Source organism: Hipposideros armiger, unplaced genomic scaffold, assembly GCF_001890085.2.
Source record: "Hipposideros armiger isolate ML-2016 unplaced genomic scaffold, ASM189008v1 scaffold_160, whole genome shotgun sequence".
In the NCBI taxonomy this organism is placed as follows: Eukaryota; Metazoa; Chordata; class Mammalia; order Chiroptera; family Hipposideridae; genus Hipposideros; species Hipposideros armiger.
Window position 1 is genome coordinate 984,819 of NW_017731510.1, and position 16,285 is coordinate 1,001,103.

Here is a 16,285-nt window from a genome sequence, read left to right on the forward strand (position 1 = left end):
GAGTGATGCTGCATCTCCTCAAGGGGTGAGTGTCTCCATAAATTATCTGAAATTCTTCTGCATGGGATACTTGTCTATTTTCCCCACTTACTTATTTATTCAATCATTTATATCAGTATGGACCCATAGATGTGTATTTTCTACTTTGTGTTGTATTTCAACACTGCTTTATTTATTTGGTTCCTCAAATTGTTGCAGCTTTGGTCATTGGGAACTTTTTTTTTTTCTTTAGCTGAGCCATCCTGTCACCTGTTGGCAGCTCAGCTTGGGCTGGGCATTGAACCGCTGTTGCTCAGAGCTCAAACCCTTGAGTGAGGTCTTAACCAACTGAGTCACTCGGCCGGCCCCACTCTTTTTCTTTAGTGGATGCCTGACTCCCTCCGAGAACCCCCACCCCTCTGCCACACGCCATCACTTTGTATGTTTCTGAGGACTTTTTTCTTTTCTGGTACCTACAAGATGCCCCACGCTCAGACGGCACACCCAGCCCCAGAAGCAGCCGCTTCTCCCAGGAGCTCTGGTACCTCCTAATGGAGAGCAGTGTAAAAGCACGATGTGGGTGCTGGGAGTGCGGACTGCTGCCCGGGACCGAGGGGGTTTAAAGAGGAGGAGAGTTAGCATCACAGACGGTGTGAATCTCCTCGGGGTCCGCCTGAGAAGGACCTTTTGGAACATAAACCACAATTCTCTGGTTTGTTTCTTGAACAAAAATGATATGTAATAAGCTAGAAGAGACGATATGGAATATAAGATAGGATAATTATGGCAAAACTGAATGTGTTTTGAAAACCAGAAAGTGCTGCAGAAATGTAAGGTATTATGATTTTAATCAGCTTAAGGTAAGGCCCTGGGGACTTTTAGACTTTGAGTCCATGAGTCAGTCTGTGTGGCAACACAAACAAACTGCGGGGTTTCACTGAGAATCCACTCATCTATCTACTCTGTCTTTATTCTTATCTGATGTTGGATCTTTTTAAAAACTCTGTCAGCTTATTATCTTGTATCTCTACTTGCATACTACTTTTGGCCAGAGAGACACAAAAATAAGGCTAAGAGTTTCTTTTGTGGAAAGGCGCACAGAAATACAGTTGTTTAATATTTGAAAACAACCTCTGGAATGCTGAAATCTTGGATTTTAACCTTTCCTTTCCCTCACAAAATTCTCTGTGCAAAGGTTGAAGGGTGAGAGCACAAGGAATGTTATAACCAGAGGCAGAAACATGAAACTTAAACGGGCACCATGCTCATTTGGCTGTGGTGAGAATCTTTCTATCAGAACCACCATGACTAAAAATGAACCACCATGACTAAAAATGACCATAAACTAAGTTGATAGCTTTGCCACCAAAGTCTAAAGGAGCTCATATGAGAACAGATTCAGGAAAATTTTATTGCAGATCAGTGGATAGCAGGCTGGCCTCTCCGATGTCAAAGGGAATAGTTAGGATGTGACTTCAGACTTTGAGGTCATTAACGTCTCAAGGCTCATGTCACCTATATCTTCCATGTTCTAAAGACATGCTCAATATCAGGTCAGAGTTAAGAGATCAACTCAGGAAGATGTGGGCGTCGGGAGGACAGCAGCAAAAAAGATAATGAACTTTGACATAGTTTCATAATCTATAAGAATGGGGACAATAAGACCTACTATGTTATAGGGGATTAAATGAGATAACATAGCAGAAAGCATCTGGCACATGGCAATTTTTCATTATGTTAGGTTTTTTTCTGGTTATTTAAAGATAACTAAAATCTGAACCTAAAAACGCAATAAGGGCCATTTACTCAAGAATTTTAGATATTATATGAGTAAGGCACCAAAAGTAGTGTACAGAAGAAGATATATAAGCTTGCATGAGTAATTTATGTTTTTCACAAAATGCTTAAATAATATAGCTTCAATCCCTAATAGTCACAGAATTCCGCTCTTTTATTTGTTGTTGTAAGAAACATTTCTGCTTCCAGTGGGTACAAAATATTCCTTCCTTGCTACTCGCACACTTTACTGCATGTTCATCTTTCTAGAAAAGCATACATTTTATGAAACGGTTGTATTAGAAACTGAACTTGGGATCATGTTCACCATAGCACACTTGAAAAATATTCTAGTATATATTTTTTTAAATGGCAAAATGGATGAAAACACCACATCATGGTTTCTTTTAAGCAAAAACTTTAAGTTCTCTTATTACTTAGAAACGTGATACTTCACACCAACCAAAAACACTGTGGGGGTATGGAATGAAGAGCAGAAAACTGAATACAGAGAACTCAAGCTCACCCCAGGATTCTTGGCAATTAAGAAAGTTGGTTTCAGTCAGGTATTACCATACTGTGTTTAGTGGGGGATGAAGTAACTGAATATTGTGCCTATAACATATATCTTTATACATGCTATGAATGTGTTTAAAACTAGATAAGGACATAATTTGAGTCTGTAATTCTCTGACTTTCGACAGTATCTATTATATCAATTATAACAGAGAGAGAGAGACAGAGAGAGAGAGAGAGAGAGAGAGAGAGAGAGAGAGAGAGAGAGAGAGAGAGAGAGACTGAAAAAGGAGCTAAGGAGCAAATTAGAAGGAAGTGTTTTGAAGTCAAATCACATTTTACCTTCCCCAGGGAGATTAAGTGACTTTCTCGAGTAAATTAGAGACAGTAAGTAGCAGAGCTGGTGACTACAAATTAATTCTAGCACACCATGTGACCACTTTTCTTCTCTGAGGAAGGATATACTGTTCTAACCACTATTTTGTTGTCTTCAAATGGTGTTATTTAGAGTGTTGAGAGGAAACAAACATAGACTCTTTAAGAAAAGTTTCTGTTGCTGCAACTTGGATTTTCCTGTGAGGCTCCTATTATATTCTAGAGTTAAGGGTCGGCACAGCAACATGGTTGCGTGGCGGAAGCCTCTCTTGGGTGGATGTGGAACAAACAACAGGGGGAAAGGAGTGGAATGCTGTGTTTTTTGGGACTTCCTGAGACTGGATTCTGGCCACAAGGAGGCTCACCTGTCTATGGGGACTAGGGAAGACCAAGGGACTTAGAGCTAATGGCGACTCATTCTAAAAAAAAATAAGGAACCTGAAAGTCCACCTGTGTAGTATTTATTATTCAAAGATAAAAAGCATTACATATTTGATGTAGTGTATATGTATCATTCAAAGAGCGGAAATCAATGCATAGGTATTCTCACTCTAAGGAATGGCTTGGAGTTAATTTGGAACTTAAGTCATAGGTAAGGAGGTTAATAAAGCTGTCATTTGGTCAGGGAGGTACAAAATTTGAAGGTACAGTCATCCCTCCATGTCCATGGGAGATTGGTTCTAGGAGCCCCCACAGATCCCAAAATCTGAGGATTCTCAAGTCCCTTAACCAGCCTTCCGTATCCATGGATACAGAACACACGGATACAGAAGGCCAACTGTATTCTATTTCTTTCCCTTTTGCTACTTAATGCAATTCTTTATGTTTACCTAGTAAGCAGTTAAATAAAATATATACAGCATCTATAAAAATCATCACTCCTCCTAGGGATACCCCGGTGATAAGGCTATGAGCCATCATCTATGACATTCCTGATTGGGGACAAGCTGGCTGCATACAAGAAAATGAGAGAACGCATTACAAATCCAACCCCATAAAGTGACAACAGGCATAGCCTCTTGCACGTCCCCCCTTCATCTTTGACATGTAGCAAATCATGTGAATTAATGAGACACAACAGAACAACCTTCAGGAACATGTTAAAGTTTAAAAGCAGAACCGTTCTATTATTGTGTTACCTGAAATCTGAACACTTTATCATCTCTGGTTTGAACCATGGTCTTGTTTTTCTCTCATGAGTGTGTGAATTTTAGTATGGAAAATATTAAGTTTCTTAACACAAAAATGTTTCATATAAATAACAGAATTTTTAGAGAGGTTTTACAACATTCTTGGAAACAGAGTAGAAAAATACACCAGCCAAACACTAAAAAGGATTCCATTTTTTTTTTCTTTTGATGGAACCACATGTAAACTAAAATTTATGTGCAGAGAGCATTTAGATCCTGGTCCCAGAAAGGATAAACTAGGCACGGCTACTGGGAGAATATGCCTAACAAAAAATCCATATGAGGAAGCTATCCTTGAAGCATCTCTTCTGATTGCCAACTCACAGTGGGCTGTCTACACAGCACCAACAACTACCTGCTAAAAAGTACACCATTTAAATTAGGTACTGCTTACTATTATGAGCCAATTAATCTCACTTTTTTTTTTAAGATTTTTATTGGGGAATTGGGGGGATGGGAACAGTGCTGGGGGATTGGGGAAGGGGAACAGACAGGTTGCTGTCGTTTTTGTTCTTCAATCTAGTTGTGGAGGATGTTGCTTCACTTGCCCAAGTTGGCACCATCATTGCGCTCTTCCCGGCTGAGGCAGATCAGTCGCCGGCTTCTGGACGGCCGCTCACTGCAGCTGCTGGCTACACATGGCAGCCCATGGCAACCCACTGCCACAGGGACTGCAGCCTACGCCGTAGCCAGCGACTCACAGCAGCCCAGCTCCAGGTTGAGCTGTTGTTCAGCATCTTAGCTGTAGAGGGCAGTGTCACTGGCCCTCATATGTGGGATCCGAACCGGGGCCCTCTGGCATCCCAAGCGAGTTCTTAACCATCGCGCCACTCGGCCGGCCCTTAATCTCACTTTTACATGAGTGCATAACAGGCCCTTTACTCGGTGACCTGTTCCACAAACAAGTGAAGCAGCACAGGCTGATAAAGAGATCTCTGCTGTCAGGAGTCACAGGTTAAAATCTAACTGCCTCATGACCTGGGCCAGGGGCTGGACTATTTCATCATCTGTAAAATGTGGGGAATGATAACTCCTTTCTCATAGGGTTGCTAGGAGATTAATCAATACAAAAAAACCAGTAAAACAGTTACTGGATATAGCAGAGCTCAATACGGGCCAATTAGGGTCAGCTGGAAAACCGAGGCAACATCAGCATGGCTTCTTTATTTTGAGAGGTCCACTCCAGGGCATAACCAGTGCTGGGAGACCAAAGTGCCACTGGCAGAGGACAGCCAGGCTATGCTGCGTAAAACCGTGGGCTCCCTGGGTTGGCTGATTTGTTTTATGAACTTGCTCTGAGGTGAGGCAGATGGAGCCTGGGTGAATGCACTTCCCTGGATAAGCCGATGGAAGGCAAGTTCCACGAGACCTGGGCTTTTGTCTAGGTTGTCTTTCACTTTCACCTTCAGCATGTCCAATAGAGCCTGGCACATAATTAGCACTCAACAGATACCTGCTCTTTTCAATGAGTGACTGAAGGAAGGGGACTGGAGAGCTGCTAAAACGGGCAACAGGTTTGGCTGAACACATCTAGGCAGGAGAACATTTATATCAGACCCATACTATTAGGACTCACTCGGTTACTATGAGGAAAACAATATTTCCCTAATACTAGAATTCATTTCCTAAGTGCCATTTTAATCAGATAGTCAGAGGGATCAGCTGCAAATATAATTGTCAATTACTGAAAGTATCCAATAATATTCACATCTTCCTTGAAATATTTGTGAAAACATCTTATGAAAAATCAAGATTGTAAAAAGTCACTTCCATTTATAACTAAATTTTCAGTGAAAATACTTAAATTTAAAAATTACCCCTCAAAAAATTATATAAGAAAACAAGCATGGTGATGCCTTATAGAGAAGAGTTAATTAAGTTCTGATTTTTCAACACGTAAAAAATCCAACCTGAGGGCCAGCTGAGTGGCGCATTGGTTAAGAGCTGGCTTGGGACGCCAGCTCTGAGCAGCAGGGCCGCTGGTTCAGATCCCACATGGGGGCCAGTGACACTGCCCTCCACAGCTAAGATGGTGAACAGCAGCTCGACCTGGAGCTAGGCTGCCATGAGTCACCAGCAATGGCGTAGGCTGCAGCCCCTGCAGCAGCCATAAGCTACCGTGTGTGGCTGGCAGCCAGTATGAGCAGCTGGCAGCCGGTGTGAGCTGCCAAGAGCCGCCGTAAGCGGCCGTCCAGAGGCTGGTGACCGATCTGCCTCATTCGGGAAGAGCACAATGATAATACCAATATGGGCCAGTGAAGCTACGTCCTCCACAACTAGACTGAAGAACAAAAGGACAGTAACTTGTCTGTTCCCCTTCCCCAGATTCCCCAGCGCTCTTCCCCTCCCCCAATTCCCCAATAAAATCTTAAAAAAAAAAAATCCAACCTGATGCCTTATAATTTCTAGCAAATGTGTAGCTAAGTATTCAGAGAAAGAAATAAAGGAATAAGAAAGAAATGAGTTTTTTTTTTAGAGGAGCCATCCTGCCACTTGTTGGCAGTTCAGCGGCAACTCAGCTCGGGCCGGGACTCAAACCACTGTTGCTCAGAGCTCGCACTCTTGAGTGAGCTCTTAACCAACTGAGCCACTCGGCCGGCCCTAATAAATGAGCTTTTTTCCTGTAAAGAAATACATTGTGATCTATTAAAATCTAAAGGCAAATTTTCTGACAATTTGTGACAAATTTAAGACAAATTTAACAATTTCCTGTGTTAGTAACATTTTGAAAGTTACAGCCTGAAATTTTATCCTGGCATCTAAATTAATCGCAGTAACTAAATATTAATTTGTTATTTGGGATACAATGAAATAGAGGCTCAGAAAAAAGTACATCGTTGAAGCATCATCCTTTAAACGAAAAAAAATGGAGAAAATATGAAAGAGCTTTTATCATAGATGGGACAAAAACATAACTCAAAGTGCTAATACTCAAAACATTTAACCCATAAAATATTTTTTAAAAGCCACAGGAAAGTTCCCCACCCTTGTTTTGGTTTACCTTGCACCATGAGCATGGGCTCCCTGCCTCCGCCGTGGGCCAGCATCTCTCTGCGGTAGCGTTCCCCGGCGGCCCTGGGGACACAGGACACTGTTACAGGCACATGCACACACAGCCCGCTCAGCCCCCACTCACACTTGTCTTGAGTTTCTCAAAAGAAGTCACACCAATGTCATATTCAGAAAAACTGCCACTATGAGACAATGCGGCCCTTTATTTTCTGGCTTCTAAAAATCCAATTCTGATTTGGAATGAGTGAAACCCGGTGTGATTTGTTTACTGGAAGAGGCTAACGATATTTTTAGCTGTTTTGTAGCAAGCAATCTCTCTTTGTAGAAAGGATTATGTAGTTCACTTATTATAGCATAAGTAAAAGATTGTATCCTATTCTCCATCATCTTCAGGATTATTTTAAAGTGGGATTTGAAATTATTTATACCATTTTGACTTTCATAAAAGAACTTGAGGTGGCACCCAACAAAGAAAAATAACACTCTGAAATAACAGTGAAAAATAAAAAAAGCTGGCAGGAGAGGGTTAATCCCACCAGGAGCCCTTGGCTGAGGATACTAGCTAATGGAACCGAAAACTGGCTGGAGTGTGTGGGTGGCGAGGGAAGGAACAGCTCGTTTTCATCTGCCGATACCCTCTGTCAGCTGGATTCTATAAGGAACACTGTCTGCAACACGATGGAGGCACATTTTGAAGAATTTTTTATAGGCAGAAATTCCCCAAGTTAATGGCACTTGGAGACAAGTTATATAGTGCTACTCTTTCGTATTTTACAGAAAATGCAATTCCTTCAATGCAAATGACGACACACTAGGATGACATAAGTGAATTTTGATGTTTTCATCTCATTATTTCTGTAGCATCTTTATGTTGGTGATTGTGCAAATGTGGTCATGAATCAGAATTTTTGATAGCATTACTGTATCAGAAATGCATTCATATCAAACACTAATTTGGGTTACATCCTGAGGAAAAGTATGCCATGAAGCAGGAAACCTGGACAGAAGGCCGGGTCTTCTCAGGGCACAGGGTCGGCTGAGCGCCCCACCTGACTCCAGCCTCAGGGGTGTGGTGTCCCCTCCCAACCCCTAGCCCATGTGAAACCCCTGCCACGGGCCTCCAGTTCTCTGCCAGCCTCAGCTCCATGTTGCCTGGTTTCCTGATGTCAGTGTCCAGTCCGGTGATTTTTCAAAAGTATCTTTTGACAGAGGTTAGAAATTTTCTAGTCCAGTGAGTATTTTTACTAGCTTACTTTTACATGTCTGTAAAAGTATGGTAACTACATGTCTAGGCTACAATGCATAGATAAATACAATGTAAATACTTGAAAATATATGTATTTAATAGTATATGGCTTTCTAGTAAAGTGTAGTTCCTTTAAACAAGACAATATTTTGTCTATTTTATAGAAATCTCCAGTAAAGAATTATAATACCCAAAATTGATTTATTGTAGTCAATTTTGGCTTTAGATTCTCTGAAAATAATAAAATCTGAAAAGCAGACCAAATGTCTGCAGTATGCAAAGGGCTGAAGACAAAATAACATGTGGGTACCAAGCTGTAAAACATTTAAAAATTCTATTACATCAGATTCAAGTTCAAAAGATTTGGGAACTGAATGTGATTATTAACTGCTGAGAAAACCCAAACGTATGGCAAACTGTATGAAAGGCTGAGGGGGCACAGAGGAAGCGGGGAGGGGGAAGGGATTAGCAGACCTTACTCCACCTTGTTAACTATGAAGCCTTGAACAAATAATTTATCCTCTCTGAACCTCAGTTTCCTCTTATAAAACATACCAGCTCTGCCAAGGCTGCTGTGAAGGTAAAATAACATGCCACAGGAACACTCTAGGGCCCTCTAGAAATTTAAGATGCCATTAATCTTAAACCATGCAAAAGCGGGGAAGATAACAGTCATCAGCCATGGTTGCCAGAGAGCTATTTGGAGGTGTATTTATTGGTGTGGTGAGGAGATAAAATGCTTTCAATGACTATCAGACCGGTCATAATTAGTGGTCTGCTTTCAAAGGAAGCTCCTTCTAAGGACACGTGAAACCAGAACTTGACACTACCCCTTCCACCCCACACCTTCGTGCTGTCAAGAGGGAGGCCCCTGTGCTTCTCCACCCAACAGGAGCCTTGTGACAACCCTGGGGAAATGGGGCTCCCACCTTCCCCCCAGCCCCCACGTCCTGCCTCTGTTGTGGGGAAGGGGTGGGCATCCTTGTCCCTAACTGAAATTAGCTCATGGGATCATTAAAGGCTCACCACATTCACTGGCTAATCTGATGCATTAGCTCCGGGAGAGGCCAGGGTCTCTGCACAGATGCGAACATCCCTGCAGCCGTCCATGGGGAGAGCTGCACACAGTCCTCTGAACCACTGACTATCCGGTGACAGAGCCGTCGAGCTCCGCGGCTCAGGGGGACACCTGCGAGGCAGGGCAGCAGGACGCCGTGTGGAGCAGGTACCCACACTGTCTAAGTGCTGGTGGGGGAGCAGTGTCCCTTTCCCAGACCCCCACTGTCTTCCACAGGGAAGGGAGGTGTTCCAGAGTCAGGCAGAGGGGGAGCTGTCCAGAACAAACTGGATGCTAACGTGGACTACCATAGCTTCCAGTGGTGCTGCTCCCAGAATAAGAAAGCAACAGTCCTTTCTTAGGCAGTAAGGAGGAGGTGAGGTGTTCCTCGCGAAGGGGGCTTCAGGTGCCAAACAGAAGGATACCTGTCAAAGTGCCAGGAAGCATCGAGAGCAACAGGGTACCAGCACCAGGGTACTGAGAACAGGAGAGGCTGAAAACTAAGCAAACCCAGGGAGAGGATGGAAACAAAGCAGCCCAGGCCCATTTTGGTCAGAAGCACAGAACCCTCAGACAAAGGGGTCACTGAGGGCACAAGGGCAGGGTGCCACACCACAATTGGCCATCAACCGCGGATCGCAGCCATGCAGGGCTGCAGCAGGAGGTGGGAGTCAGGGCTACGCTGTCCCTGGACGCAGGAGGGTGGCCCCCACAGGAAGGGCCTGACAGCGGTTTGGGCTGTGTGACCAGGGCCTCATAGGGCTCCGGGTTCCTCCCAGGTTTGGGCTGTGTGCTGAGCGGCAGAGGTTCTGAGCCTGACTCTGGATGCCGTGGGGTGGGTGGTTACTGAAGGTGAACAAGGGAGCATTTTGTGACAACCCTTCCGCTCGTTACCTGTTAAAAGGATCCTGTAGAAAACATTCCTTCCAAACCATAGAAGCTACTGCCCTGGACATCAGGTAAGAGTAATATTTAGCACCATAGCCCACAAGGTGGCTGAATCGCAGCTGCCAGGCCTGTCAAAACAGAAACAGCACAGGAAAGAATTAAGTCTCTGTATTTTCAGTTATTATGTATGAGAACACAATGAAAGCACAAAGAAATCTGCAAATGTTTTCATTTAAATTTCACCCGAGAAGGCCGTATCACTCACAATATTAACATTTTTTCTCACATCTTATATCCCGGACTGTGTCCCCTCAAAATCCCTATGTTGAAGCCCTAACCCCCAGCACCTCAGAAAGCGACTGTGTTTGGAGAAGGGGCTTTTAAAAGGGTGACAAAGTTAAAATGAAGCTGAGTCCTAATCCCATAGGACTAGTGTCCTTAGGAGGAAGAGAAGAGACCCCAGGGAGGGGCACACATAGGACAGACCACGTGAGGAAGCGGCAAGGTGGCGGCTGTCTGCAAGCCAAGGAGAGAGGCCTTGAGGAAACCAAACCTGACACCTGATTGTTTTATACAGGTTTGTTACTGCTGGGATTGATTTCTGTGGCAGGAATGTAGAGAACAGGTGCAGTGGCAGGAGTGACAATAGTGGAGTGGGACTGTCCCATCTATTCCAGCCTATTGGAGATGCCTGGTCATCAGCATCAGAGGACATTTCAGGCCTGGCAGTGGGTGCATCCATTCTTGCTGAGGACAATGATGTAGTGATTCTAAGAAAGTCCACATGAGTTTTCATGGAAGAATACTCCTAACTGGAAAATTCTTTTTGCATGAATACTGTTCTCTCTTTCTACCTAAAAGCTGAAAATACCTACATTCTGCTGGGTTAGTAGGTGGAGGCCATCCAAGTGCCAATGCACAAGCTCGCCTAGCACACACATTCATGGAACACTACTACCACAAAAGCCGGACTTGCAAAACTGTCCTTAAAACACATATTTATGACTTCGCAATTTTTACTTTTCCGAAACAAACAAATCTGACATGCAATAATCCACTGTCTTCTAATATATGCTTTATCTGACATTCACATTTTTTGAAAAATAAAGCCTCAGTTTTTTTTTAACTAAGATGACCATTCTCTCATAAATCTTTTGACTGCCTGGAAAATAAAATATAATCCTGACCACAAATCTATAATAGATAAGCAAATTCTACCTAACTTTTTAAGGAACAGATGTTAACAAAACAAAACAAAACAAAAACATAGATGGTTCCTGGGTCACAGCGGTGGGGCACATTTCAGAACATACCATCACATGCTAGTTACTCTCTGAGTGTGTCCACACTTTCAGACAGACATTCTGCTTGGACTGGGCAGGAGGTGTTATAAGGGAGGGCATGCCAGAGCACTCGACTAACACAGACCATGAGATGGCAGGGCACAGATGAACAGGCATCCTCACATCCACCCTCCCCTTCCTTCCAAGGAAATATGACTGGAAGTAAGGTGGGCACCCTGAGAACTGTGATCTTGAGGGAGAGCTGTGCCCTTCCTCCCTGCGGTGCCCATGTCGGGCCATCAGTGAAGGCGAGACCCCAACGACGGGGGAGCTGCAGATGGGAGTGTGGTCTCCGACTCCATGTGGCCCCCACAGTGCTGGGGGGTATGCTCACACGGCTGCTACTGTGGGTTTGTTATGGTAACCAGACTTGGGTCCTTCCTAATTCGCCTAGGCACAGGTGCCACCACCATGCAGCACTACGAAAGCATGAAGACTGGTGAGGCTGAAGCGCTTGAAGCTCCACAGTGGCCCTGCCTGGGCTGGGACAATATAACACACATTCTCCTGCCAACAAGTACCCTCGGGGGGCAGTGGAGGGCATGGGAAGGTAGAGGCAGGCTTTATACTGTTTGTATGCACGTGGGGTTTAAATGGAAGGCAAGTAGCCAAGGACCATCTATGGATCAAATTCCATTATAACAAATTTCGAATAACTAATGTTTTAGTCGAAGAGCTGGGTCTTTTGGAATTCATTTATAACCTATGTAAGTTCTGTAGACTCTGTCTTATTTTAAAAAGGGGCCTCTGTGTCAGCTTTTGTGTTATGCTGGAATCTTAATGGACCACTGGTGATCTTTCTCATATAAAGCCGCTGGGATGTGATGGTATCTTTTGTAATGGAATACAGCCGGCGTCTTTAACGTGATACTCGGCCGATACTGGGTCTCAGGCTATCGATGATATAAGTCTCTCTCAGGGTGAAAGCCCCACGATTGGTAGCACACAGTTAAGGGGCTCTGTCTTTGAAAGTTTTTCTTCTTGGGGATCTGCCAGAACAAGTTTGGCAGCCTTTGCTGTACAGAGCTGAGCTTAATTTTGTTTAGATTCAGGCTGAATACAGCTTTGTCTAGTCTTGAAAGCAGGCCTACTTCGATAGTGGCATTTGATTTGAGCTAAGAAATTTCTAGGTTCCTTAGTTTCATCAACTTGTAACCGAGTTCCCACATAAACACAGTCATAAAAATAAGACCTTTCAGAAGTGCAGAAAGAGACATCAGGATTTGTGTAATGCACAGTTTCCTGGACCGCCACGGCGTCTGCCTGACACCAAAATCCTGACCTGGATACAGATATTCTGGCACAACGCACACCTCGTTGTGTCTTGCTCTTTAATTACAGGTTTGAGTTCGGCACTACACCCGTTCCATACCTCAAGACATGCTAAATAAATTACACCTACCTGACACCTTTCATCAGCGGTTTGTAAATTTATGACATACTAAGACCTACAATTTCACTGCTATTTGACCACAAATGACTGAATTCCTGCTAATTCAACCTGATATTAAGTCCTGGTTGCCATTTCACTCATTCATCAGGAAGAATGAAAGACAGAATTCCATTTTAAATTCTGGAGTTATTATATCCTCTTCCTTTTAAATTGAAGTTTTCTTCTTCATGGACGTTTGTCAGATGGACAAGAGTTTTCACTCCTCCTTTAATGTGTAATGTGCAGATCTGACCTCAAAAACAAAGGATGCACTTTGGCAGTTTCTCTTTTATCCTGACTAGGAGTGGGGTTTCCTAATCCTAACACAATTCTGAGGCAAGGCTATTAAAAACTCCCCTTGAGTTAGATAATCTCAGCGATCTCATACGAAAGACAAAAACATGGAGCAGGTGAAGCAACATGGCAGGAACTCAATGGACACCAACTTGCTTCAGAACTCAGAGAAGGTGGGACCTCCGATGGTTCTTATTTGCTACGGCCCCTTTTTTACCACACACTTTTCCTCCATCCAAATCAGAGACAGCCAGGAATGGAAAGGCAGCAAACTAGCTGGTTACTTGCTACAGTGTCCCCCCTTATCCACCAGGATCTGTTCCAAGACGCCCAGATTCCTAAAACCAGGATAATATATCTGACCCCTACATAGTGTATAATTTTTCCTATAAATATATACCTATGATAAAGTTTAATTTATAAATTAGGCACAGTACTAGATTAACAATAATAATAGAACAATTATAACAATATGCTATAGCAAAAGTTACGTGAATGACTTTGGGGCCATTATTAAGTAAATAGGGTCACCTGAACACAAGTGCGGCAGTATCTCGACAGTTGATCCGACAAGCAAGACGGCTATGTGACTAATGGGCAGAGAGTATATACGAGACTGGATACACCGGACAAAGGGACAATCCACATCCCGGATGAGTCAGAGAGGACAGCATGAGATGTCATAATGCTACTCAGAACGGCATGCAATTTAAGACTTATGAATTGTTTATTTCCAGAATTTCCCATTTATTATTTTCAGAGCGCAGTTGACCACAGGTAAACTGAAACTACAGAAAGTGAAGCCATGAATAAGGGGGACTACTGTACCTATTTCAGTTTCAAACCTAGAAGAGGGACCAGTGCAGAATAAGTGCTCATTAATTACATGTGAAATGCTCAATGGCTGAATGATCATTTTTCTTAATTATACTCTCAAGTGTAGCACATCATTTGTTTATTTCTAGCTATATGTACATACATGCATTTAGCTAAAATTTACTTTAAAACAATTTTATCAGTGGAACATTATAAACTATGAGAACAGAAATGACACCACTGCTTCCTTGGTGTGTGTTGTACTGAAGTGAAATTTCCCTAAGAGCCTGAACCACGATGCTGTGTGTGTGCCTACACTCCTCATGGCACCTGGGGTGCAAGAGGATCCAACAGCTGTCTGCTGAGTGGACAGATGGATAGATTGATGGATCGATGGATGGACGGACAGACACTAGAAGATTCTTTCACAGTGATGCTCAATATTACTGACAGACTTTTGACTGAGATGAGGAGGCCAGGTATAATATAGTTTTCACAGACAGGAGGTTATTACAGTGCTAAAAACAGCTTTTGGATCTCAGGGTGACTATTAATAAAATATTTTAATAAGAATTTTTCTATTACATCATTCGATAGTGATATAAGAATTTGAGGCTATTTTGGCACCAGCTCTCCTGGTCTGGGCTATGTACAGGGTCTGTGTAGTGCTTCCTAGTGTGCGATTTCAATCTCCTTCAAGCTTCATAGATTCTAAACAAAGATGGGCCAGCAATACCATACAAGCTCAAAAAGTCCTATTGTTCCACATGTGCCTGCTGTGATTAGGACACCTAAAGGACAGTGAGAGAGGAAGAAGCAAATGCCAGAGCTGGGTCTGGGTGGACAGGCCACTGTGACTCTTCACATTCTCCATGTACAATACTGCTGGTCTGGGGAGTATCGCTTATAACACCAAATCTTTATCCAAAAGTGTTTAATGATTAATCACGGTGGAGACCAGAGGAGATAGCCTTCTGTCTACCTTCTCATGTTCATATTCTCTCTCTCTGAAGGTGTGTGTACGACGTATATATATATATATTTTCCATGAATTAATGTAGACTAGTATTTCTAATTTGATAAAAGTCCCTATTGACATTTTACCAAAACCCATGAAACAACAGTGGCAAATAAATGGAACTCTCAATTTTGAATATAAAGTGATTTAAAATGTAACACAGCTATTGTGTTGGATGCACGCTCATGTGATTCCCATGATCCTGTCTTCTCCTTTGTGAAATCTCCTCCCTTGAATGTGGGCAGGACCTGTGCCTTGCTTCTAGGCAACAGAATGTGGCAAAGATGATGGAACGCCACTCCCAGGATTGGTTATGGTAAGCAGATTGTCTCCGTCTGGCTAGCAGACTCACTCTAGAAAACCTCCCAGTAGCCAGAGGAAGCCAGAAGCCATCTTGGGAAAGCCCACCTGGCAGGGAACTGGGGGCACCCTCTAGAATCTGGGTGGAGGAATTTAAGACCTGGGGGTGGTCTCTGAGAGACAGGGCTGTCCTGTAGCTGACAGCCAGCAAAAAGTCAGGGCACTTGGTTGCACCTGCAAAGATATGAATTCTGCCAATAATTTGGGTGAAGCAGTCAAGCCCCCAGATGACTCTGTGGCCCAGCTAACACCTCAACTTCAGCCTTGTGGGAACCCCAAGCATAAGATGCAGCTAGGTATCTCTCCTTCTGACCCACAGAAACTGTGAGGTGTGACTGCTTTAAGTCACTAAGTTTGTGGTAATTTATTACGCAGCAATAGAAAACTGATACCAGTATCTATTTTAAAAAATAAGAGTTGTGTTCAGAAATACTATTAAGACAAATAAATCCCTGAGGGGTACATTCATTAAATGTATACCCTGTGTCTTCATGAAAATCTTTTGAGGAAGGTACTTTTATAAATATTTCATGGATATTGTAACCGCGTATAGTTTACAAATAGATTCAAATGTATAATTCAGTCAAGTCTACCAGCAGAGATTGTTAAGAAGCCCCTCCTCATTTCCTCTTCTCCCTCTTAGAAACAGAACACATCTCCCCGACTAAATCTGAGAAAGGCTTGTTTGCGGTTGTTTTGGCAGAGACTACATTTCCCAGGTTTCCTTGAGGCTCAGCGTTGCTATGCAACTACATTTCCAAGCAGATGCAAGTGGATGTAATGTGTACAACTGGGTCCCTCAAAAAAAAGCTGCTCGCCTTCCACATCTTCTTTCTGCCTTCCTGCTGTCCTTGAAAAAGTGAAAACTGGGGCCGGCAGGGTGGCTCAGTTGGTTACAGAGTGTGATTTTAACAACAAGGTTGCCAGTTTGACTCCCACATGGGATGGTGGGCTGCGCCCCCTGCAACTAGATTGAAAACAGC

At 43.2% G+C, this 16,285-nt stretch overlaps 1 protein-coding gene across 1 annotated transcript in view; it reads right to left on the bottom strand.

Annotated features, from left to right (window-relative positions):
• MIPEP (mitochondrial intermediate peptidase) overlaps positions 1 to 16,285 on the bottom strand; it is a 207,202-nt gene that overhangs the window by 15,532 nt on the left and 175,385 nt on the right. Inside the window, 2 exon segments of the mRNA XM_019651433.1 lie at positions 6,838 to 6,911; positions 10,046 to 10,167. Of these exon segments, the coding sequence (XP_019506978.1) occupies positions 6,838 to 6,911; positions 10,046 to 10,167 (196 nt within the window).